The sequence below is a fragment of the Anser cygnoides genome, chromosome 13, assembly GCF_040182565.1.
Source record: "Anser cygnoides isolate HZ-2024a breed goose chromosome 13, Taihu_goose_T2T_genome, whole genome shotgun sequence".
Classification (NCBI taxonomy): Eukaryota; Metazoa; Chordata; class Aves; order Anseriformes; family Anatidae; genus Anser; species Anser cygnoides.
The window spans coordinates 12,977,070-13,004,344 of NC_089885.1; the positions used below are offsets into that span (position 1 = coordinate 12,977,070).

General features: G+C 35.9%; 1 protein-coding gene across 9 annotated transcripts in view; it reads right to left on the reverse strand.

Moving 5' to 3' along the window:
* Window positions 1-468: 468 nt before the first annotated feature.
* The window catches only part of KLHL13 (kelch like family member 13), a 78,302-nt gene continuing 51,495 nt past the window's right edge, over window positions 469-27,275 (reverse strand). For all 9 annotated transcript variants that reach the window (XM_067004821.1, XM_067004822.1, XM_067004819.1 and 6 more), the window contains 6 exons: window positions 21,610-21,751; window positions 18,673-18,805; window positions 18,243-18,439; window positions 10,955-11,750; window positions 3,668-3,781; window positions 469-2,005 (listed from right to left, as the gene is read on the reverse strand). In XM_067004821.1, the coding sequence (XP_066860922.1) occupies window positions 1,518-2,005; window positions 3,668-3,781; window positions 10,955-11,750; window positions 18,243-18,439; window positions 18,673-18,805; window positions 21,610-21,751 (1,870 nt within the window). In that variant the 3' untranslated portion in view covers window positions 469-1,517. The remainder of the gene's footprint in view (window positions 2,006-3,667; window positions 3,782-10,954; window positions 11,751-18,242; window positions 18,440-18,672; window positions 18,806-21,609; window positions 21,752-27,275) is intronic.

Here is a 27,275-nt window from a genome sequence, read left to right on the forward strand (position 1 = left end):
TATTGGTAATAGGTAGCACAATAAGCTGATTTAAACAATTTTCCGCTATAACCATGTTTGTTAGGAAAAACACTTGTAACACAATGGGAAGTTTAGGACAATCATGATGGTATTAGCCTTATATAAGCACACAGAGCTACAGTTTGTCAGCAGTGCACTGTATTTTGGAGCAGATAAAAGATTTCTATAAAATTTGCACTGCTGCATACATAGGCAGTAGTTCTCCATGAAAAGAATTAAGACAGTTTTTTGTGTTTTGTTTTTCTCTGGTCCTTAACAATAAAATGGACACATCAGGCCAAAATAGTTTCTTAAAAGTAGGTCAACAATACCCATTCACGATCGTTTCTGCATTGGTTTCCTAGCAAATTAATCTACCCACACAGATATACGTAATGCGTATCCTGGATACAGTGAGGCAGAGAAAGAAAACCAAATACATTAATGAGGTAGCTTAGACTGAATAACTGCAGTTAAAAGTTTTATTGAACAAAAGAAGGTAAAATGTGGTAGTCCAAGTTCACTGAGCAAAAGCAGCTCTCCTGCTGAAGCTGCACTTTGTGCTAAATAACCTTATTAACTGAGACTATACAGAGGACACATTATGCAAGTTATCTCAACAGCAAAGGAGAAAAAGATTTAAATTTAAACTGATGGAAAATTTCGGTCAAATTCAGTGGCTTAAGTTAATGTTTCTAGCCCTTATCTAACTATATTCAGTACAGGTGTACAACAGAATGCACAACTGCACTGAATTCCCATTTGATATAGTGTGTGCTCCCATGTAGGTGGAAGCCAATTCCTGAAAAGACATGAATTAAAAATACCCAAATATTTTAAATCTTGTGTTTGAAGCATCACTCAACTGACTCAGGAAAAACACTCGTTATAAAAAACTCTCAGCCTCTACAAGGTCCAATTCCTGTATAGTACTAATATTTTAAATTATTTCTCCCCTCTGCCTAAGAAACTTTGTATGCTCTGAACAAACCCACAACATCAGGTTGGTAAACAGATATGTCAAAAATACTCTGTGAAAAGAGGGAGGTAGCTCAGGCCCCTTGGCAACTTTCTGTCATAGCTAACATTGATGTAGTCTACCTCCCTTTGTAATCTGCAGTTAAAAATGAAAGGAAAATGGATTTTAATTATGAAATTTAGTGAAAGAATGAGTTCAATACAAAGTCTTCAAATGTGACTCACTGGGCTTCCAAATTAAGTTGTAAGGTACCTCACACCCAATACACAACATTAATAACGTACCTAATTCATACATTTTACAGACAATATCTTCCCATTTGTTAAACATTTGGCTCATGTGAGTACATTTTTTTTTGTTAACCACTTGACAAACATTCTAGGCCAGACAAACAGCACAAATAATGTCAAAGTCTTTTTTTCCAGTAATTGTACCAAATGCTGTAGGCTAAGCCTAACAGAAACTACTGAAGAAAAATAATAGACTCCATGATGCAGTGCAAAGGTGTTACTACAACATCGTAAGTCAAGGGATGTTTCTAAGGTGCTGAAAGAGGAGATTCTCTAGACGGTGACCCTGTATTGTCCTCTGGTGGGAAAACAGTAAGAGTGCAGGCTCGAATGCCACCAAGTGATTCTGGAAGGTCAAATACTTTATGCCACTCATCTTTTTCTGGATCATATTTCTGAACTATTTCCACCATACACCGGTTATTCCAAGAATATCCTCCAACAACATAGATTTTATTTTCAAAGACAGCCACCCCAACATCACTTTGCCCACGTAACATGGCAGCAATTGGAGTCCATTGGTCTAGAGTTGGTGAATAATATTCACAGCTTAGAACATCATCATAATCACTTGTTCCTCTAAAGTGATTTCCACCAATAACATAAAGCTTGTCTCCTACAGTACACATGCAATGCAGACCTCTGACGGTTGTCATCGGAGCTTTCTGAGTCCATTTGTCTGTGTCAGGGTCAAAACACATAAGTTCCTTTTGGAAAGTATCATGTGTAATTCCACCTAAAGAAATAAGACACGTTAGAATAGTGCTTACACTAATAGCCAATAAGCAGCAAAAGCATACACTTTAGTGAATGAATCCTGTCTTCCTTAGAAATTCTCCACATTGTCTTAGATTAGTATCAGATACATACTCCACTTCAAATTACATTTTTAATGTACCTTGTTCCTTTAAATTTGAATAAAGAAAGGAGACATGTCTTATACAGTGCTTCATTATATAAAATGCTACTGGCAGATTAAAAGAACAAAAAATTGTTACCCGTGCTTCATTTTGGCAAAACTTTTTAAAACATTTGTTTGGTTTGCTGGTTGTTTCATCACGAAAACAGGAATCCATTTATTTCAATTTTTGATTCAGTGTTACTACATTTTAAGTGGTCCTTACCACAGAGCTTTCTGAAGAAAAACTTAAGATAAAGAAACTAGTGACAAAGAAACAACAAAGGACTGATCTTTACATTTTCATCCCCTAAGTGTCTTGACTCATGGGGATAACTGAGGGGAGAGGTAAAGAAAAATCTATGGCAAGTATACAGCATCTATATGAACAGCCACAGTAGGGAGCATAGCCATGTGCTTCCTGCAATAGAACAAGAAGAGCAGGGGAAGAAAAAGAGTACAAATAGCAAAACAGTGATTACAAGCTAGCTCGATGGATTTAGGCATAGAAATACAAGCAAGCAGCTGTACTTTAAAGTAAATTTTGAAACAAATTCTTCCTTTTCTACTGGCACAAGGCCACCCCACTCCCCGACTCAAAATATCCTAAGAATCAGCCAGCTCCAGCGGATCTCCCCACCAGTTGTCTACAGCTGAACAGTCTTGCCCACCTCCTGCACAGAATTTCAGCTTAGATATTAGTGGACATTCCTTAAAACTGCAGTAGAACATACACAGGGTTATGTCTTCCTTTCACCTTCTCTACAATCACAGAAAGGACAATACTTGTGGATGACAGCAGATGCTAACCTAAAAGTAAGTATTTAGAACAATGAGCCGAAATCATAGGTGCGGCGTCTGATCTTTTCCATCACTGGTAGAAAAAAAATAAAGTTTGAACAGAGCTAGTAGAGATCACTGACAGGCTGAATCTTTAGAAGATGAGCAGATACCAGTCTTTCAGAAAACCTACTTCCCCAGTTTAGGTAAAAAACAGAATGAATCTATAACCTAGGTGACACTTAAGACTAAGAATACTACAGTGAAAGGTTAATGAAAATACAGTCATCATTTGTAAACTGTGATTAACATTACAACTTATCCCTTTGCGTTATCTGCCTTAGCAAAGGCAGATGTCTTTCTTCAAAGGATTAAAATATCCAACGCTTTCCAAAATGTATCAACAAGGATGTGTTTAATGGCTACTGCCACATTAGTGTATGTGCTGTTGCTACAAAAAAATGTATTCTGACAGCTGAAGTGAATAACTGCTTTGCAATTAAAAGCTGTTATTTATTATATAATGCATAACCTAATATATATATATTTTTTCAAACTCCTCAGTATATATGTTATTTGACTGGCTCCATATGAAGTTGTGTCACTACTTACATCACAGCAAACACACTGTGACCAGAGACTAATTCTTATTGTCTCCCATGAAATAGAAAAAGTTAAATAAGTAATTGTTTGATAGAAGTGACATAATTAATTATTTACCTGAAATATACATTAAACCTCCATACACAGTTCCAGCATGACCATAGTGGGGTTCATTCATTTTTGCAACATAGCTCCATTCGTTCATTCTGGGATTATAGCATTCCACGGTGGCTGTTTAAAACAAATGAGAATATAGAAATGTTGAATCTAGCACAGGAATTTGGCTTTCAGTATAGTAGTAGTGGCATTAATATATTCATAAACAGAGGAAGTATCAATGGGAAACATTGTTTAGCTGAGAAAGTGTCAAAGGAATTACTGAATATTATGTATAGAGGCAATACAGAAAAAGCCTCAAGCTTTGTCCCAGAGGAACAAAAAGGAATAAAAATCTTGCTTTCTTGCCCTCCACTCATCTCACTCCCGTTCTCACTTGACACACAACCTGGCCAACTCATGAACCCTGCCAGAGGTACAGCCATGGGACACCAGAGAAAATGGTGATTAAGATGGATGCATTCAGCTTTTCTACCCCTTCTTTTTGTACAACTGCCTCTGATGTCTGCTGTAGAGAGAGAATAAACTTTAAACCTGTCTCAAAGAGACTCAATAGATCTGGCAGCCAGAACGTTCTTCTCAGACCCATTTCTTCAGCAACGTTCCACTCACACAGAAAATCAGGCTAGATGTTCTTAACGCTTCCACACTGAAATGGTATTATGCCCTTGAAAGGGGGAAGCAACTGTTGACTAAAAATCTATTATCTTAGCTATGTTTTGTTAAGTATGTGTACAGCAACATACAGCACAACATATGCAGACCACTAATTCAAAGTTTACAAAAGCCAGGCTTTAAAAAATACAAGACGAAACACCTGAAACACTACTGAAGCTGTGACAGGGGAGGGTCAGGCTGGATATTTTCCTGGTCAGGAAAAGGTTCTTCACCAAGAGGGTGGTCGGATACTGAAATAGGCTCCCCAGGGCAGTGGTCATGGCACCAAGCCTGCTGGAGTTCAAGACGCATTTGGAAAATGCTCTGCTCTCAGACACAAGGTTTGTTTTTTGGGTGATCCTATGTGGAGCCAGGAGTTGTACTCCATGATCCTTGTGGGCCCTCACAAACTCAGGATTATTTCACGATTCTATGAATTCAGAAAGAAGAGGCACCTGTGTTGACACACAACTCTATTTGTGCAATATTCTTTTGTGAATCGGAACATTAGAATGATCAAAAGATTTATCAAATCAGAAATTGCGAAGGGTAAAAATATTCATGAAGTTAAAAAAAAAAAACAGAACCCAGGCATCCTTGCAGAAGACAGTTTCAAAGAAGGAATCCTCTCCTGGAAGTGGGATGGAAGAGATGCAGGGTTCCAAGAAAATGTCTATGCAATAAGCACAGAAAAATATTAAATAATGGATCTGAGCAAGCTACAGAGACTGACAGCTTGAATAGTATAATACAACCAGAGGGATAAGAGATCCTGAAAAAATACAGTGACCTTATGATGCACAAAGCAATTACCAATAATTGTGTTATCTTAGACATATTAAATCTCATTTTAAATAATTACGAATCAGATTCTAATGCATGTTATATAATGCTTAATCTCTGAAGAGATATTTATGGACTATGCATACAAAATGTAATCTGTCTTTGAAACTGGCATTTTACTTGCTCTAGAACAAGCTTTTATTCAATCAAGAGTAGAAAATTTGAGCCAGCTTTATGGAATGGTGACTTACAGCCTAAGATTTTACATCAACAGATAGAAAAAACAGAAACAGGATCTTGACATTTTAAAGGCAGAAATGAGTTACAATGGGTTCAGCACAATGTAAGGTTTAAAAAAAAGATACTGCACAAGAAAACTGCTAAACTGTTACAGCACACGGATTTTTTCACTTCTCCCTCCCCCTCCAAACAGGAGCTGAAATATAAATTTATACGATGGGCAAAAAAAAAATTTGATTTAAAGCAACTGGAGTAAAAAATGTCTCTATACACTACTGCTGACATGACAAAATTGATTTAAAAGACCTGCCCAGAATGAGGAAGTTTCGATGTTTCCTGTTATAAGTGAGAATTTATCACATTTCCTCTAAGAGATCACTCCTTCACTGAGCGCTTTTCCTACAATCTAGCCCTTTTATTATTGCAATGTCCTGACTCAGTCATTTGAAATGAGTCTCAGGCTGCCTTTTGCATTACACATACAGATAAACAAAAGTCTGCATAAGGAAAGGTAAGAAAAGGCATTCAAGCTTTCTTCTGCAAAGAAAAGTTAAAACATATAAAAATCAAGCCTGACTTTAAAATCCAAAATCTCTCCTTAAAAAGCTTGCAATTTTTCCCATTTGATGTCCTTCGGAATTTTTATATCCATCCAGGATATATACTGTCATAATGCCAGTGAATGCAGCAGACAGAACCTTAACCAACTAAGACATGTATACACTGAGATATGATTCCACAAGTTACACCTACATTTTGATCTGAGTTGTATTTCTGAGTTCTGGGATCCTGGCACCACATGCAGTATTTGGGCAATCCTCAAATGTATCCATGTTCTTTCTTGTGTAAATGTATTCACCCATTCCAATATTATTTTCTAAAATTGAAAGGTCCTTTCTACTCTGCTCTATTTAGCAATCAGAAAAACAAAGATGTGCAGAAATTTCAAGAACAGAGAAAAACAGATCTGACATGCAAGTAATTATAGCTGTCCCAGTTCTACCCTGACAGCAGACCCTTCCAACCTGCTGTTAGCTGCCATGGTGCACCAAAATCATCATTCAGTTTGCTTTCACAAAAACAAAAGCACCCTCTTTCCCATGCTACTTACATTCTGTGCTGAGGTGGGGAACTTTGATTTCAAATACAGTATAAAGACAGGAAGAGCAGAGTATGTACAAAAATCACAAAGCCATCGGTAACCAGAAAATGGCAGTGTAACATGACTTTCAACGCTAGACAACTGCTGATCTTGCTCTGCACTATGGACTCCATTTGAGAGAATCCCTAGCCTAAAGATCACTTTAGCAAGAAAAGACAATACAAGCAGAATTTGGTATATACTACTATACTGAGATCACTCTATCACCGTGTTGTAAAGACATCAGCTGTTTGAGAAACGATGCTACTGTGCCCAAGATCCCTTACTTCTGCTGAGGCTTCAAAATTCTCTTGAACATCACCAGTACAGATAAAGAACTGCTTGACAGTATTTCAGACAAACCATCCGAACTCAGATCTTGTACTTAGTCTGCTCTAAAATAAAGCTGATCACCTCTGAGCTGAAAAAACCCTACCGTTCTCTTTGGGTTATGTACATAGTTGTTTCCCTGTTTCCCTGCTAGGTCATTCCATTTCTCTCCTTTAACAAGATCTCCCACCACACTGAAAGAAAATATTTAAAATTCCAGTTATTACTTAAAGGTGCCCATCGTTTTAACAGACATCAGAATGTTCTGTATATCATCCTTAGACTGAGTACAGTTCACAAAACACTCAAAAGAACTATTTTATTGAACCTAAGTATATATTTTATATAGGATGAGACTGATTAATTCATTTCTCAAAAGCATGAATTGTTCAAATCAGTTTTTACCTATGCTTTAACAGGGGAACTTCTGTTTGTTACCAATAATAAAGGAAAGACAGGCCACATTTTAACGGAATTAAGCAATCTCAAAAGGACACAAAGCTTTGGCAGTCCCATGAGATGCTCAGTCTGCACTCACTTTATAGTGCCATCTGCGATGCTATTTGAGGAGTATATAGATATTTCCCATTTCTCTGTCAGTAGCTTCTAATGTGTCTTGAGGTTTATTACAGCAGCACTTAGCAACTGTGTGTGATGTCCAGAAACTTAGGATTTTCATTTTATTTTCTACAACACAACATGCTTCTAAAGAACTCAAAGCTTGCTTGGTTAAATTAAACAAAGCCCTGAGTAATTCTGCCCCTAGCATAGCGAGGAGTCACTTCAGCTTATATACAAGGGCCCTTTAGCTCACACTTTGATATTTACAGTACTACACAGGCAATAGAGAGCCTAACAGGGTAATAACAAATTTTTCCTCTTACCCAACATTTAGAATATGAACAAGAAGTAGGCTGTTTTTGTTTTGTTTTGTTTTTTTGTTTTGTTTTCTTTTAAACACAGTCAAAGAATTGCTTGATTTGAGAGTTAAACACCATCATCATGGAGGCCTTGGGCCCTGATCTACCGGGTGACATCCCTGCCCATAGCAGGGGATTTGGAACCAGATGATCTTTAAAGTTTTCTAACTCAAGCTATTTTTATGATTCTATGACAGAGGCCACCTGGAAACTAAATGCCTTTCCAGTTGTTGGACCAGGAGTAAGAGAGCAGACAGCTGTTCTTCCCTAAGCTATGAATCATCTTCTACTTTTACTGCAGCCGTGAAGGTGGTACCAATGACAGCCCAACATACTCAAAAGCGCTTAGGAAAATCCCACACAGAAAATCTCAAGTAAGGAGTAAAGTGAAGTATAAAAAGTAAAACAACAGCAGAGCCTGAAACATCAGTAAAGAACCTAACTGCGGAAGTTTACTAATAATGAAAGGCACGGCTTCTGCCAGCATCAGGCACCATAACTAAGCTCCTTGAGAAAGAATAATAAAAATTTACTTTTTTAAGATGGGAAAACAGTATCCTGTGCTCTGCACAACTGGAAGTTGTCTATGACACTGCTTCTTGAATATCTCTGTGAACCACATGTGTTTTTTCCTGTCTCCTTTTCCAATAAGTCTTTTTTTTTTTATGCACACCTGGTTTCTCCAAGCTGGTCTTGGAGTGCTGTTCTCTCTGCCTTCTAGCAATACCTTTGGCAGGTGCCTGCTGTGACATTTAAAAAAAGAACAAACCAGAATTATGCAAAATCATCCTAGAACTGGTGCATACTTGGAAGTCTGAATTATAATTCCAGAATTCGGTATATTTCAGATACATTTCCCATACTTTGTTGCAGGCACCACATACTGTCAGTTTACTTGTCCTTACCAATGAACCAAATTTTTCTTGAAGTGTCATGCATTGTTAAACAGTAGCAGTTTATTACTGCTAAAGCACATATTGAGTTTAGAAAGTGATATTTATAAAGTTCTCAGAACATTAAACATTTGAAAACTGTTTTGGGAATACTTGATAAAGAACCTCAAAAAAATAATTTTTATTTCAGTACTTCACCAGGAGGAAAAAAATAAAAATCATTTTAGTAACTTTAATCCTTTGACACTTTTCCATAAGAGCTGATCTTCTGTAAAGTTGAGTTCAGGTTTTTGTAATTTTTCCCTCTCTTACAACAGATTGAAATTAGTTTGAACTCAAGGGCAAGTTCTTTAATACCTGTCCAACACACCTGACCTTCTCTGGTATGAAAAGCTTGGAGTTTTCCTCATCTGAAGAAAGTGGGAAGTTAAAGCTGGATTTCATCTTTCAGCTGTCAAGGTTTATGAAAGAAACATGAAAACGAAAAGTGACTTGCCTCACAATTAAAAAGAAAAGAAACAAGACCCAAATCAAAGCATGAGACAGCTACAACAGTTAACATTCACAGAGTGCTCTTCCCACAGAGTGATCCAATGAGATTTTCCAGGCGTATGTGGAAATCGCTGCAGCATTTTAATGATATCTTTACAGAAGAATCTTAGGTGATAAATTTTGTATTTTAATTAAAGTTGCAGGAGAGTTGAGGTCAGCAGAATGATATTGCTTGATCTAAGAAAAACAATGCATTTAAAGCCTGCTTTATATGCAGATTGCACCGGCTTGGTAACAACCAAGCAACTTTTTCACTGGCATTCTTATAACCCTATTCTACTTAATTGGTACAATTTTGGTACAACACAGAAGGTTAATCTGATCATCTGCTATTAATTCACATCAGTAGAAAACAGCTCAACAAAGGTCAGGTTTTCTGACACTCAAGATAACAAATATATATTAGTTTCAACTTTTTAGAATTATTTTCAGGTATGCAAAGTGACATGCAAGAAAACCTATGAAAACCTCTGTATTTACATCAGAAAATGGCTAAAGAAAATGAATTTTTGCAAAACAGTTTCCCATGTTTTCTGAAACCAGAAACATTTTTTAAGGTCTAATTTCATCAAACATCAGATTTTAAACTGTGAACAAAACTAGTCCAGCTCTGTGTAGTACTAGCATAATACAGCACATTTCTTAAGAAATTTTGCAATATGATCATGAAAGAGTTTATCTGAAAAGCTGAGATGCATTAATTAAAAAATTAAGCTGCTGTCGCACAAATTAGGTTTAGTATTGTTTCAAGTAAACATTTCTCAGTTGCACTTAAGGATATCACTGTATTTGTAAAAAGCAAATCTTTGCAGCAAGAGAAACTACCACATAGAAATGACGAGACACAGCTGAGTATTGGGATGAAAGCAGCAAACAAAATAATGAAATGTTACATCTGTACTAGATATTTTAGCATGCTAAAATGCCACACACAATCACATTTCAATTTCAAAGCACTTAGACATATTAACAGTTGATTTGGGTGCAAACACTATCAACTTTGGAAAACACATTGACCAACATGGATCATCCTCTAGAGAGTTTTCTTGAATTAAAAGATACCATGTCTCTTTTCTTTGTTTTCAACAATCTTTATTTCTCTGATTATTGTGTGGGGTAGCAGTGGAGGCAGAGGTGAATAAAACGAATAATCATTTGGCAAGGGGGGGGGCACGAAGGAGGCATCAAGTCATTTATATTAAGGGTACATTACCTCATAAGGTCATAGGCAAAATACAGTATTTTTAGTAGTTAAAAATCACAGAATGTCAGGACATCTAAATCTCATTAGCTCACCTTTAAAAAAGGTAACTAAAAATTAAAATGACTGTTCCAGAAAGTTTGCATCTTACAAAATGCAAACTTCCTGTAACAGTCTTTCATTTAAAAGGCTATCACTCCCCTAAGAGAAGAAAGAGTGGTTTTGGTTTCTCAGCTTAATTATATATATATATTTGTTACATCATGGCTGCGTATATACACAGTTACACATGTAGACACACTGATGACAAAGTTGAAGAGACCGGATATTTTGCATTGGTACATAAGATATGTACTTCGATTTATTTTTTATTTTTGTGGAAGCCCTTCTAAAATGAATTGCTAATGGTATCCAGACAGACAAATTTCTCTAAGCATTTTCGGGATTTCCAGAAAGAAGCTGAATGGCAACAAATTCAATTTGTTTTCTCTCCACCCATTCAAAGGGCAGTACAGCATTTCAAGGCCTAAGAAGAAAGGCAAGAAGTCATACTTCAAGACAAATGCTTACCTAGCTCGCCCGCTGCATTTCGACCACCAACTGCATACAAATGTCCTTTGAGGGCACTTAGGTGGAAGAAGGTACGCTTCTCATTTAACGATGCGACTTGCATCCACTTGTTATAGCGAGGATCAAATCTGAAGACCGTGTCAACTGCTGTCTTTCCTTTTGTGTCGTAATTGCTCTGGCCACCAACTACATAAAGAAAGTTTCCAATCACAGCAATGCCATGCTGGTACCTTGGTGCATCCATGGGAGCTAGCGATTTCCACTCATGGGCCTTTTCATCATACATCCGTAATTCTTTGCTCACAACCAGTTGCTGCCTCAGCACTCCCCCCAACGTTACCAAGTGAGTACTGTCTGATCGAATGGCAGTTCTCTCCGACTGCATAACTGGTTGCATGTATGGCATCATTTGGTAATTGCTGGCTTCCAAAAGCAAGTTTACACAGGTATTGTCAGTTCTCATGAAGTCCACTGTTTGAACATAGTTAATAAGATCCTGGGGCGTCATCAAGGGAAATCTGATGTTCTTCATTAGCTTTGCAGCATACTCCATCCGAGGCTCCTCATACCGCAGCCAGCGACAAGCCGCCTTGAAGAGTTCGAGTTCAGTGCAGTGCTTAAGGCTATTACTTGAAAGCACAAAGGCAAGACGTTCAAAGGGGAGTTTCACAAATTCACCAGTACTTAATAATGCAGGGAAGTTCTTCAGGATGAAATTATTAACATATTTATCCACTTCTGTGAGATTGTATGTGTTGGCAATTCGCCCAACCTCAACACAGTTTTCCAATGAAACCTATTAAGTAAATGGAAAGAGGGATCAAAACACTTAATTTGGTTTCTAAATGATAATGTAGAATTTAATGAATACTACAGAATCAGCAACATTTTCAACACTTGACATGCTCAAGGTGGTTTACATATGAGCAAATAAATATTCAATGTGATGTATATATTCATGACTGCAAGGGGAGAGCCAAGTTATTCCTTATTTTGAACAAAGAAATGAGACAAGTAACAAGCAGATGGCATATACTATGTCAGATAAATTACACAATGATGATACATAGCAAATATAAAGCACTCTGACTTTGAAATATTCCACAACTGTCTTTGTAAGAAAGAAACATGGAAAATACAGTTAAAGGAAAGGTGATTAGCTCAAGGTTACATAGAATGATGAAAAAGTAGGGCTTTCCATTAGACACTTCCAACATTATTAAAACTTTTATTATCATAACCTCTTTTCCAAAGGAAGGTTGGACCCGGTTATCTTTGTAGGTCCCTTCCAACCTGGGCTGTTCTATGATTCTATAATGCAGTCAAAGCAAATGACACAGCTACCTCTCCAATGCTACATATTTTGGACAACTTGTTCCTTAGAAATGAATAAAATTGCATTTGTGCATCTTTGGTAAACTAAGATAGTACTCTTACAGAATATGTTCAAAATTACATACATGGCATAGTCAAAAATAACATAAAGCTAGCAATTTAAGATTATGAACATATTAGGATTTCCCTTAAAAATACACCGCACATGAGATTCTTTATCAGTGTGGATCGTACCAATTCAATACTTGAGTGACCATATGTTGGTAACCATACCTTTTACAGTGCTGCTGCATCTACCCTTATTACATCTTAGACTCCTTACATTTCTAGGGCCACTCAGCATCCAAGGCCAGGGGAGAAAGACAGATGGGAGGGGCGGGACATAACCTAAGCGGGACTTCAGTGAACCCAGTCATTTCACTTCTGCAGGCTCTATGGTACATATGCACAGCAAGTCAATTTTCAGACTCTTCATGTTGAGAATTGCAGCTTTTTTGCATTCAATATTCTAGCCCAAGCTTCATTTACACGTGCTTTAAAGTCTCCTTACAGATCAAGCCAACAGCATGTCAGTCCTACTCAATGCTGACAATCTCCACAACTTTTTTGGTGATTCTCCTATTTTTAATGCCAAAAGAATTTAAGCTCCCACATCTTTGAATTATTTTCATGTGTGCATGTATATGTATATATAAATACATACATGTAAGACTGAGAACTATGACCTGACCACAGCCTAAGAATACAGAAACATTCAAACAGTGTTCTGGCCATGACAAAGTACTGTATAACTTCACAGTCTGATCACATTGCCCTTTAATAATGGGCAATTTCAAAAGTTAGTGAGTATGGGAATAGCAGATTTTTTTATTCACTAGAAACTGATCTCATTTTTCCTAGAATTAAGATCTGCAGTCAACAAAAGCCTTCATTCACAAGTCTTGAATCACCTTCCTAAAAATCAAAGGCTCTGTATCTGATTCTTCATTTTTATGAACACTGATCACATAATCAAGTCCTGTCTATAAGAGTGGCAGATTGACAGGATCTTTATTATAAAATATCTATACCATACTTACACAGAAATTTTCTATTAGAAAACAGACCATATTATTTACACTAAAATATAATCATATCAGCTAGCAATGCTTGCAAAACATTCTCTGATGCTCAAGAAACATTTTGGTCCCTCTTTCAACTGTTTTTAAGAGACGGAATCAAACTTATTTCTGTGTATTTCCTTTTAGGCTTTGTAACTTATATTAAGTGAATACTAGAAGTAATAGTACCGTAAATTAAGGAAGTGAAACTGTACATTCTTCTAAAATTTCTCTCAAGCTGAATAATAAAGATAAAGGAATGAAAAAATCACCCCTTAGCAAACAGATGACATACTACAATGCAACTTTTAACTCTTGCTATAATGTTATGCCATTTAAAAACTTACTTTTGAATACATCTACTGGTATCCAATTATAGAGATGCAGCATTTTCTCCATGTCAAGATAAGGAGAAATATATTATTGCATATAGAAAAGGCATGCTTGAAATCAAAAGATCAAGCAAAAAAGGTACAGATTACATACCATTGGTACTTGGATTCAAGTTGCAACGAACTATTTACATGTATTGTGGAATGCACGCCAGTTATCAGGTGCCCAGCACAAAAGGCTATTCTAAGCTTCTCCCAGCGCTTGCATCCAGTTGATGTATTAGCATAATTAAGTTATAGTGTAAAACTATCCAATTGAATATATTTCTGGAATGTCTTCACTTCAGGAATGTGTCAAATTTCTCATCGTTAGTGACAGATGAACATCACATCAGCAGTTTCCAGTGCCCTCCGACTTCTCATAGAATTTCCCTATAACGCCTTAATTAACCTAATAGGATTGCACTGTACTCAGATTATTTTATTATTATTACTATCATTACAATCACATGTACTACCCATTAGGCTCATGAAATCATGCCCTTTTTGGCTTACTAACAAATAATTCTACCACTCACCTCAAAACAGGGTACCATACTAAATATTTTCTTAAAGTTTACTTCCCTCACCAAAAGTGCTATTATCAATATCACTGTGGTCTAAGACAATGCATCATGCTAAATTATGTTGCCAAAAAAAGTTGTCAAAAAATATACACTAGAGATTCTGAAATCCTGAGCCAAAAAACAACCACCCTTCAACAGAATGAAATACTATAGTCCCTTCCACTTAAATATTCAAAATTAGACAGGGTTAAGTTACTATAATGGTATTTAAACTATTTTTGTTTAAACAAGTTAACAAATTATTCTCCAAAATGTTTGACTTATGTTATGGTACTTATGAGAGGTGTGGAAACTGTTCTGTATGGAAGTCAGTCAATCAGGAGCTCGTCAACAAACAGAAGGAACTGCTACTTCTGGAAATCCTACTGAAGTGAATGGGAGGAATGGAAATATCAGACAAATATATAGCTTTGTACAACGAATCCAGTAACTAGTGAAGATATTCATGCAAAACAGCTAAAAGCCATATGGGACAAACACCTAAGCAACAACCTAAGAAGTTAAAAATTTTAGATAAGTCTTATTTAACTTGAGCATTGACTACTGTGCAGAGCTGCTGCTTATCCACGTTACTCATTGCAATTACTTATTACAAAGCAGAAGTAAAAATTCCAGAAGATAAAAAGCTTTTCAAAGTGCTGAACACAATTATATTACTACAGCCAGAAAAAAAAATGCACAAGTACTTCCCTTAGAAAGCAGTTGAATTAATTCTTTGAAATTTTGAAACTATCACTTCAAGCTCTGTTAAAAACTTAGTTGACTAAAAATACTACAAAATTGGATACAGAGCAAAATCATAGCGAGTACAAACACCCTGGAGAATAACTCGGGTGATCTTGCACAGAACATCAAAATCCCAAGCCCATTATCACAAAATATTCAGGCATCTAACTTTCTTTCTTTTCAATGACTGTCAGACTATGAAGCATTTAACGTGGCATTTCAAAGAATTTAAGATTAAACAAACTTACATTCCCCTGAAATACCCATTTGTTTTGTGAGCTCCCATATACAGAAGTCCAGAAATAAGTGTAGACATTTGACCAGCTCAGAAAACTGTGTTGATCAAACTCCTACTTTAGAAAATGTGGATTTCTATAGCAGCTGGGAGCACCAGCCCCAGAGTTAGATCCCACTCTCTTGCAAAACTGAAACCATCTTGCTCCCATTCTCAATTAACTAGGACAGACTTCCAAATACTGAGACCTCAATATTTGAGGATTCTCTAGTTTCTGCAAAAATGTAAAGGATAGAATTAGAGAAGAAATAAAATTTACTTATGCAGCTATATAAAAAGGAACAGATAAATTTATTTTCAATCTTTTTGAAACTCCTGTGTTCAAATTCAAAGTAAATTAGTTCAAAAAAAAATTTAGGGTAGTTACGTTCTCAACTTCCTTGCGTAACAGTACAGACTTTGTTTTGTACTTTCTTTACAGTTATACAGTGAATTAGATTTCTGCATTTAATTTCTGTGCACTGCTTTTCTCCCTTATAAATATTCTGGTTCTGATCAAATAGGTATTCCTGTACACAGGCTGATTTACACCAGTTTCAAGAAAGGCCAAGTATTTTTGACATGTTTAATCTCTAAACACACACATTACAATGTACATAGACCACAGTTATCAGAAAAACATAAATGTTTATGCAAACGTAAATCAGGAAACATGTCAGGAGCCCTACAGTACATCATCTCAAATAAACTTTAAGTCATTTAAGATAGTACTTGAAGCATAGATATAGAAAAATTTACACTGGTTTGAAAGAACTTAAGTCCTCTTAGACATCAGTATAAATAAAAGTATTTAAGAAAAGAGAATCAATAAAATGTATACAATTTTCCTGATTCCAAGACTTACTCCATTCAAAATACAAACAGGATGTTTATTTCCTGAACCAAACCAGTGACTGAGTCAACATCATAACTGAAGGAAATGTCAAAAAACAAAAAGCATCTCAAATGATCAAAAAAATCCTTCTAAATAATGTAACTTAAGATGGAAGAAGCTCTTTCCCTAAGAAAGTAAACTCAAAAAACAGCAGCCTTACCCAGAAAGGGGAAAGGGCCATGGAACAAGGCAAAACCAAGATAAATCAGACCAGGGAACAAGCCCCGAAAGTCAAAAATTCTTTTGGCACAGCTCCCAAAGGGTGGTTGCTCCAAATCAGTGATTCAGAAGAACACCAAGCTCTTAGACTTCAACTTGGTGTTTATAGAAGCATAAACCCTACGGAGTCAGACTGCCTCACTTTGGAAAGGGCAGAAACTAGGAAAGGAAGCATCCTACATTGGCAATGCTTCTATCCTGTGTTTAAGATAGGATACAGAAAACTGGACCCATATTTTGAGTTTGTGCTGTTTTAACTATGGAAATAAAGTGAATATAATTGAGTGAGCACAATGCACACACGAGGTCCACTGACTGTAATGGCAGAATGAGTGCAGTCATGAGACCCCAAAAACTTTGATATCTGAGATTTAAGTTGTAAAACAAATCTGGAAATAAAACCTACAAAAATATACTAAGCTGGTCAAATGTATATGTGAGCTATGGGCAGCATACAACAAGATTAAATAAATTATAAATCCACTGCTTTTAACAAGAGGTTAAATCTAGATAAACGAAGGAAATATTTTCACATCACATCTTTTCCTTGCATTTCCTTTCCTGCCCATGGAGACAGAACCCTAGAAAAAGCTTGCATGAGAAGCCAGGTTACCACTTCAGAAGCTGAATCTTTAACAGCTATCTTGCTTTTGCAGAAACAAAAATAAGTTTGTTTTTTAATATTTTAATACAGAGAAAACTGCAGAAGTGTTCTAACATTCAACTTGAATGGAGCTTCTCTAAAGCACAGACTCACAACAAAAGAGGACATGAGTACTCAAAGAGAAAGGGAAGGAAGACAAAAAAAAAAGGTTGTTACCATTGTTACCAAAGCATTTCCCACAGACTGGGCTCATGACCTGAGATTTTAATCTCTATAATAAAAATTAGCAGTGCAACACTAAACTGTAAATAGACTGTATTGCAACTACAACTGTATTGCAACTAAACTGTAAATAGACTGCATTGGAACTACAGTATACTAGTTTGCAGTGCGAACTTTTTATTTGTTCTAACTGCATAAAAGCATACATGCTACAAGCTCCATAAGTATTCTTCTTCTAAACAAAGATTAACAGTGAATGAGGAAAGAGATGCTACTCTGGAGGCTGTTCTCCGCATACAAAAGTGCTTCATTTAGTCACTGTGAAAAGACATTTTCCAGTAAGCATTCAAAGCCATTTTTTGTTCTAGCGCAATATGGAAATAACATTCTCGTAGCTACCAGTCTCATATAACCAAGGTTTCTGTATCATCTTTACAGTATACTATGTCCTCTAAAGCAATTACTAAAAGGGCTGACACCAAGTTCACTGGTTTACAACGATGATGATGTAAAGATCTCTGTGATAGTCACAATTATGAGCACTCTAAAAAACACAGAGGTTGATTGTTAATACATTTTCTGGAAACAGCAGACAGCTCTACCATTTTTTCCACTTTAACTCAGCAAGTCCCTTTCTTATGACAGGATATAGAATGTGAGGGCATGAGCTAAGATATTGAGGATATTGAGTAATGAATCAGATCTATAATCACTATGCCATTACTGCAACACACTCGAGGATTAGAAGAATTTTAATGTGGTATAACATTGATATCAAACTTATACTAAACATAATAGTCAGAAGAAAAAATTTCAGAATTAAAATTCTGTGAATCCAAAGTACAAACAATGGCAAGACAGACTTAATTTTGACTTATGTATAGTCATTGTTCTGATCACAAAAACATAAACAAGTCTCTATCATTGTAAACGTGAAACAAGAATTAAGTCTTACCCCAGAGATAAGAAACACTTTACAGAAGTCCAAAACAGGTAAAATCTGCAAAAAGCTAGCAGCTTCCAGAGTGTCCTGAAGATTGTCCATGTTAAGGGAAAGTTTTGCGGTATAAATGAAATCAATGATCTTCTTTAGGCCTATTTTGTTCACACCATGAAGCTTAATGCACATTAAGTCCTGTTCCTTCATTCCTCCTGAGAAAGACGCATAGGTAAGTTCACATGATCATTTTGATTGGATTGAAATAATTTCATAAATTCGTACAAAACTAAAATACAATTTTAAAGTTTAATTCAAATGTAACAGCAGAGAGACTCTTACAGCTCACAATCCTGGACTTATTCTCCCAGAACTCTGAACATGTGTTTGGATGGCCAAATGAAAATTTAGAGATAGCTATAATGCATTACTTTAACAAAAACACCACCTGTGAACATAGCCTTGAAGTAATCACTTGCAGAAGCCATCATTGCTCTGTGAACAGGAAACACTTCATCACCATCTCCTGGAACAAGCGTCACATCACAAAGCAAACCTTCCACTCGCAGCTGGTCAAAACCCTGCAGGGAGAGCATAAAGCGAAGCATCCATTTGACTTGAGAGCAGTGTAGAAATCTGTTTCATATTCCTCGTCTACATACTTATTTACTTTTACTTACATATGTACTGTAGCTCCAAAAAAGCCAAAAGGCGTAAGTTGTCTCTTACAATCATAATTAATATATTCAATGATAATTATCCATTGGAAAACTTAAGCAGAACAATTATTTTCTATAAATGGCTGAAGAATACAAAGCATCCTGTGCTTTAGAAAGTAGCTTTACTCAACAAATAAATTTATAATCAGGAAGGGATTTGTTTTGAAAGCATGAACTCCAGCAATTACTTAAAGATAGGCACTGCTGGTTTTTTTTGTCCTACCCATTCTGGACACAAATGCATTCTAGATACATTTCTGTTCCATGCTAGTCAATGATACACAAATTAAGAGGCTGCAAAACACTGGGGCTTGAAAGGAAAGTTGCTACCATAGTTATGAAATGTATTACCCAAGCCTATGTGGCAATATTATGAAATAAGCTGATCTTTTCTGAATTACTCATAATGTCTAACCTTAATTTTTTTTTTTTAAAAAAGGAAACAATCTGAAGGCACACCTCAAATAAGATTTTCCTCAAAATTTATTGACTGGGTACACTGGAAGATGCGTGGAATACTTGCTTCCTTTGTGCACTACAGAACAGAAGCTCAAACACAATTTCCTTCAACCAGGCATGTCATCTGACATTTTTTCAGTTCTAACACAAATGTAAATATTGCCTTTATAGATTTAACACGTGGAGAAGTCATGGCATCAGCTCCCATAATTTAAAATTTAACATATATAGCCTTTAAGATGTTTTAAAATTGCAAAGGTATGTAAAAAAGAACATTAATATTTGTATGACAAAAAAGAACAGTGCAAACGAGGAAATAAGTTATTAGCTCCAATAGATACCAGAAGCTAAACACAGCATGTGATATTTATTGCCAACCTTTCGTAATAGTGAAAGAGCATAACTCATGACAGAATTCCACTCAACTGCCACAGATCTTAAGTAAATGGGCTGTAATTATTATATCAAACTTGCATAACAAAGAACGTCTACAAAACCTAAAGGGACATGGAGAACATTTACAATTTAACTTGTTCCAAAATTTACAGGCATAGGGGACCTATGCACAGATGTCCAAGCTTCAGAAACTACACCAAAATAATCACTAGCTTCTCTGAATAAAACAAAACCAAAACAAACAAAAACTCACAACTCATTACTGTCCCAAAAGTTAGGCAATCTGTTTAAATTGGCAGCAAATTGAAAATTAAAAGAGCGTTCTCCAAGGAATTATGCCATACAGAAAAGTCTGCACTCCTGAGAAAGACTGCACTGGAAAGTAGAAAGAATTATGCAAGCTGTAGGCTCAACTCTGTATGCTGTGTAAAAGCACCAGCAAAACTGAATAGATAAAAAGACTTTACATTTAAACTCTTAAAGCTTCAGAGTAGACAACATTTTTATTCATTAGAAAGATGTTCTACCATATGATGGTCTACCCAGTTCCTGGACAGATTGTAACTACGCAGACACAAAAGTAGACTGTCTACAGAACCAGTTTTTTTTTTTAAACTGCAGCTTAAGATAATCATACACACACACAACCTTCCAAGCAGAATGTTCCTTCGTATAGAAGTTAGCCTGGTTTCAATAACGTGCACGCATTTCAGACAAGCAGAACCATTAATCAACAGAACGTCCAATGTTAGGAAAAAAGTTTCGTAGAATTTGGTTAATACCATTTTCTATATATGAATATATTTTTAGTTCAATTTCAGAGCAAAACCAATTGCATGAAGCTCGTTTTCTTCCCTTTTGTAAGATCAATAGCACCTTCACCACGTGTTTTTTTTTTTTTAATTTTTTTTTTGTTAATATAGAACTTTTGAAGATTTAACTTGATTGAAGAAATAGACCAGTAAAACTGTTAGATTTATTGGCAGAAAGTATTATGTCCCTTGAGAGAAAAGGATATTCATTTGTGACTAACAGAAATTAATAAATTCACAGGCTATCTCCAATATATACTAACTGCAAGAACATGAATTGCATTGATTTAATAGCAGTTAATACCCATCTTGTTTGCCTAGCTAAATGTCAGTCTGCAGTCTGCTTAACAAGCCTGTTTGTAGCATATACCTATAAAGACTAAGAAAATAGAGTAGAATGCAATTCAGCAGAGAAAAGAAGTTTCCCAGCAGTAACTTGTGTGCAGGCTCCTTTTCTGCTATGCCGAAGTTGCAGGTGCCAGCCTTTCAAAGAGCATTCCCAGGACACTGTTAGACACAGCACAAGGCATCACACCAAACTCGGCAGGGCTTTGTCATCTTAAGGTCGTGAAAAAGGAAGAACTCTCCTCATTACATCTTTAAGGCTGCTTTCACACAGAAGATAGCACAAGTGTTTGTCTTACCATTATACGATTATATTCATATAAAGATTATATTCAAATGAGTTTTTGATGACACTGTTACTTGATAGTTTAAGCCATATTACCTCTTAGAAATCGACAGTGGGCAGGGATACTGTCCAAGGAAAAAGGCCTCCCCTTCTTACTGCCCACAAGCTGTTGCTAAAATGTGAACCTTTAACTGGTAGGAAAAGAAGTTACAAGCTGTGCTTGCTTGTGGGCATTGCCAGCACAGCACACTAACATTTCTGAGACTCAGGAATTACAAGTATGGTAAATTTTTTTTGAGTACAGGTATTCTTTTCAGTATCCAAAATTCTCAGTACATATCAATATTGACACAAAAGTATTCAATTACCTGTAATACCACAGAACTGTGAGTATTGCTGGTGAAAAATCTTGTGGTCCCTGTCTTCGAAGACTGTAGATGGGCAGAGACGCCCATATCGCTGCTACCAAGAGATACTTTCATATGAGGATCCTCCTCTTCCACCAGAGATCTAAGAAGATGAGAACAAAGAAACCTTACGACCAAGCCCATTTCCATTAAGTGCTCTTGTATATTAAAACCACAGTCTTCTGGGATGAGAAGTGATAGCATAGAGGCTATAGGTCAAGAAAACTAGTAGGCAACAGAATCAACCCTTTTTGGTCCCGTTCAACTAATCTAAGAAGGTGAAGTGTTATACTGCCTAAACCATGTAAATTCAAAAACTTAACTTGCAGCTAATAAATCCTGGCCCCTCTCCCCCAGACTAAGATACTTGCACATTATTTTATCTCTATGTATGCTTCTAGTGTTTCAGGATACTTGGAGGGGTCTCCTCAAATTCTCAAAATCAACTGTTGCATTAGATCACCAAGGAAAGCTAAAAGATTGAAACATTAAATGCAATTTTAAAGTTTGGTGATTTCATTGTTATGGCTTGCATTATCTTGCTCACAAAGGATATAATAGCAAATATAACTAGCAGAGTCTCAAACACTAACTTTAAGTTACTTTTAGAAATAAAACTAGAATAATTCCTTTAGGACATGATATCCAGAGTTTTGCTACTGCCAGCAACCACTTCATAATTTTAAGATTTGTTAGTGTGAAGTCAGTGCATGTGGTTTTGATTCCAAGCAATTACTGTCCAAATCCAGGTAGAACGGGCTAATTTTAGGTAGAACTGTTAAAGAATTACAGCACTATCATTATCCTACCACTTTAATCTTGAGATGTAAATTAGATTTACGTAAAGAGATATGCATATGAGATTCTAACTACCATAACCTGCAATTATTATAAAATGTAAATAAATTTCATCTCCAGAAATATTACTAGTTCCCGTAATTTCTGTGATCTGATGTACTACCTATTAGCATGAATACTGGTATAATGCATATATACACAAAATTAATTAGCAAACATAAGCCACTAATCCATAGACAATGGTATTAGTTATTAATCTCAAAATATAACCATAGCAATTTGAAATAAATGCTGCAAATCTCAAATACAGAGTTTTCCAAATTTTAAACACGCAGGTAAAAACATTAGCCTCCAAGCCAGTTTCAGAAATTACTTTAAGTAACAAGAACACGTTTAAATTATTTTGTTTTCTTTTTCACTATTTTAATTGAGATCACTGCAAGGATAACATGGGAATACACAGTTGAAAATTACTGTTTTTTTCTTCAAAAAGTGCTGGGTTTCTTTTTCAAAAATGATTTTTCCCCCTCCTTCTTTTAGTACATTACCTATATAGAGCAGTTTCTGAAACTTATGAATTATTCTGATCGCACCGACGTGCTTTGTTCAAACCCATGGTTACATTAGGTCAGCTACGAAAACATTCAAAACAATTTCACCATTCAACAGTGCACATGGGTTTGAAACAGATTTTATGCACACAGACATAAATTGTAGGAACAAGGGTACATCTAAATAGCTTTGACTTCTAATGTAGCAATCCAACACTCAGACATCTGAGAAAATTAATCGATGTGGATATACTGCAGCATGCAAGAATTTAGTTATTTTTGAAACTGAATTCTCTCATAAAACAAATTGTGGTTCTTTTTAAAATACAAGGTAGATTTCAACCATGAGTGCTTTCCAAATTTAATTCCAAATGTAATCTTTGCTTACAGTAAATGCATACAACAATGCAACAGCAGCAAAGCAGTTGCTATCTGATGACCTACAATATTTTTGTTCACTTTTTTTTTTTTTTAGTTTGAATACAATCACATCAAGGAAAGAGTCTAACAATTTCCAAGGACATCTTGTCTTTAAATTTTACATATCTTTCAAAGAGAAGAAATATAAGATAATGTTGGGAGACTTATGAGTGTGGGTGGAAAGGAACTGCAGATTCAACTAGCATGAATTTGACTGTATTTGCTCTTGAAAGACCTTTCAGAAGTGTCAGATTAGATAGCTATTACATGAAGGGGCTTTTTAAAGATTTCTTCTCAACTCAGAAGAAAACAGAAGATGTACACATCAGTTAAGATCATAGGGAAAAAAACACACGTAAAACAATTTGCTTGCCCCTTTGGAACAGGCTTTTTCTTCTGACACAGGCTTCTTCCAACAACTAGCATACTTGATAAGGTTTGCAAACAAGGCAAAGACCTTGGCCATGATTCATTTATTCCAACAAGGCAGTTAACAATGGAAGCATTTTGCTGGATAGGCCACTACAGAGCATCAACATTTCTGTTGATGTTACATGACTCCCTTCAAGCAGATTCAACAACCTAGAAGTAACGCAGCACCGCTATCTGTGCATGTACCTCCTCACCCAGAATGTGAGGACACTAGGCTGCTAACACAAGTTGCGGTGAAGTACTAGAAAAATGAGAAAAACAACCTGCCCCAAATACATTCCATTAGGGCGTTCACTAACTTGCACCTGAAGTTCTAGAAGGAAGACACTAGTAAATCCTAGAAAGAGCATGTAGCGTGCAGCTTCTACACACTGCCGAATAAAATGTGGCCTATTTGACAGTTCTCTAGTAGTAGATCCGGCACTAACATCTTGAAGTGTTTGCTAATTTTGAGCACAAGATTTATTTTACATGTGTCTGTGAAGGTAAATTACATTCGATTTTCCCACCTTTGTCCTAAGAGGACCTCTGTAGCATGCGATGCCTTGTTACTAGTGCACATCCAATAGAGAGGATACGATATATTTTACAATAATTGCAATACTTAAAACTATGTATTCCACATGCCAAAGGTGTGGCTGTAAGCAGTTATTTCCCCTACCTGATTTTCAGTACATAATGGGTCTAATATCTGTATCATTCAATAAGCGCAGCAGCTCACAACTCAGTGCTATTCTGCATAAGAGATTTTCACAATTTCCCTTCTATAATTGCTATTCTATAGGTACAAAAATTTGCACATGCTAATTAGAAATTAAAAAACCAAACTCCCACACTATAAAAATCAACCAGAATATAAACATTACAGTTCTATTCTCAAATATTAATGTGGCTGCAATTGACTCCATGTGAACAAATATAAGTATAAAGACAACCAGATTATATTATTCCCAGATTATATTATATTCTTACATTGGTTTTCGCTCTTTACTAAAAATAATGACAAGGCCTAAATCATGTTTGATGGCCTAATGCTTGCATCAGCTGACAAAGTGTCCAAACTGAACAGAAAAACGTGTTGCCATAAAGATATACTGTTTTACTCAAATTAAGTATCTACTCTAACTGTATGCTGCTCAACATTTTTTTGATTTTGGCTGTTTTCTTCTGTGGAAGGTTACTAAAACTACAGAATAAATCCATGAATATATTTATTTATTTTTTATTTTTTTCAAACTTCCTCTCATTCCTATCCAAATAAAAACAATGAGTGTTGTGTTGTGTTTTGTTTTTGCTGTTTTTTTGTTGTAGTTGTTGTTTGGTTGTTCCCTCTCTCCCCTCCTCCCCCCCCCCCCTTTTTTTTTTAAGGTTTAAGCACACACCATTTTTAACTACAGTTTCTCTAACAGTTTAGGAATGCCCAGCACTCCCCTATTATGCAGCAAGTGACATTTGGGAGCTTGCTTTAGTAAAAGTTACAATTTAAATCAGCAATTAATCTGGCAACAGTGCACTGATCCCCTGAATCCCAGTCTTGTGACATTAACAGAGAGAAAGAGCACTCCCAGAGTGACCAGAAATTATGTGTTTGTTATTGGCATTGCACCAGTTTTAACATTTATCTTGACATAAGAACAGAAATCCATCTTTGTAAGACCAAGTAAAAACGCAACAGCTCTTGCATACTATGTTGATACCAATGCACAAAGAAACAACAAAAACAAGTGCTATATCATATGAGATTTATTTAAAGCTGCCTTGCAAAGAAATTTCAAACTATTCAGAACACAACTTCTGTTTTGTGGCCTGTAAAGTACATCTTCAGAAATAACTCCACCATTCATACCCAGAACACATGGATAACATTGTTTATGTCTAACTGAATTCCCAGTAAAAGCCTGGTAAGTACATCTGCCACGTTTGGATGCTGTAACCAAAGGCATTATTTATATTCATTAACATAGGTCTGCTATGCACTATAATTAATTAGATAATAATTAATGTAAATATATTGATTGGTACTTTATTGTAAGTACAGTATATCATGATAAAGCATACTACCAAATGATAAAGCTAATTTGCTTTCTGATTAATTCTATTGTTCTGATCAATAGAAGTCATTAAAGAAGTGCAGCAGCAGTGTTTTTAATCAGGGTTAAAAAAAGTTGGAGGAGACAGCTACAACTACAACATATATTGATAATTCACAAGTGGCTCTAAACGTGGATATTAACACCACTTTCAAAGTATACAATTGCTCTGGATGGGCTTTTCCATTTTAAGTAATAAGAACAAAGGAACATTGGAATTTAAAATAGAATGAATATTTATATTGCAGTAGAAAAGCAGAGGAGCTTCCTGACTTTCTGCAACCTCTCAAAAGTAGTCTGCAGTTCAGGGAAAGCCACAGGAGGTTAATTAGTTGCTATCACAGAATAAGCTGTCATTCAGAAGTTTCTTTCTAACCTCATGCTTACTCTTTGAAGTACAGAATATTTTTTTCCTAGCTAGTGTAACCAAGTGTGCTTTCCCATGACTCAAAGTTAATCCCCCAAGTAATTCCAAGTGATATTTTCGTAGCAACTAAATACGCGTAATAGTGTGCATTATATGGATATTGATTATATATCCTAATTTCATAGCTTCCTGTCAATACGAAGGAAGATACTTTTTTAAATGGTAAAAAGTAAAGCTAACAAGCTTTGTTTCTCTAGATAATTGCCCACTAGATTCTGTTTCACTTATTCTCTCTGAAGGTGTTACTTTTAATCTTGTTCATCTACTAAAACACATCTCAACACCCTCTTTGACAGTTTGTGCAATTAGCAATTATTTTAGAACTAGAAAGAAGACTAAGCCAAATGCTGAACTATGAAAAGAGTACAGCAACAGTTCAAGAGTCTTACCAAACATGAATCTAAACTGCCTTTTTTATAGTGCAGAGGAAAAGCATACTGCAGTATCACGGCTAATCACTATATTAGTGGGGGAACAGTTCAAAATGGAAAAACCCAGCAGTGCTCTTTCATGTTTATCTCATTTGAAAGATACATATTCAGTGGCTTTTAAATACTAGTGAGACAGGTATATAATTCATAAAATCTTGTCACAGCACAGGACAAAACAGTGGGGCAACCACAAAAATAGTTAATTTCTATTAACAAAAATAAGTCTGCAAGGTGAAAATCATCTCAGTGGATCTTTGCGAGGTTTTTATGTTTCACTGATAGCACCTGCACATTGAGAAGCAGCCTGAGTCTGGCGTATACATCGAAGAGGTTAGTATTTCTGGAGAATACTAAATATGCAATTCTAAAATAGAGACTAATCAAAATATTTACATGAGATCTGTTACAGCTCCCAACTCTCTATATAATCTCTCAAGGTTATTTGCAGTGAGTCACTTAAAACTGTGTGAACTGACCT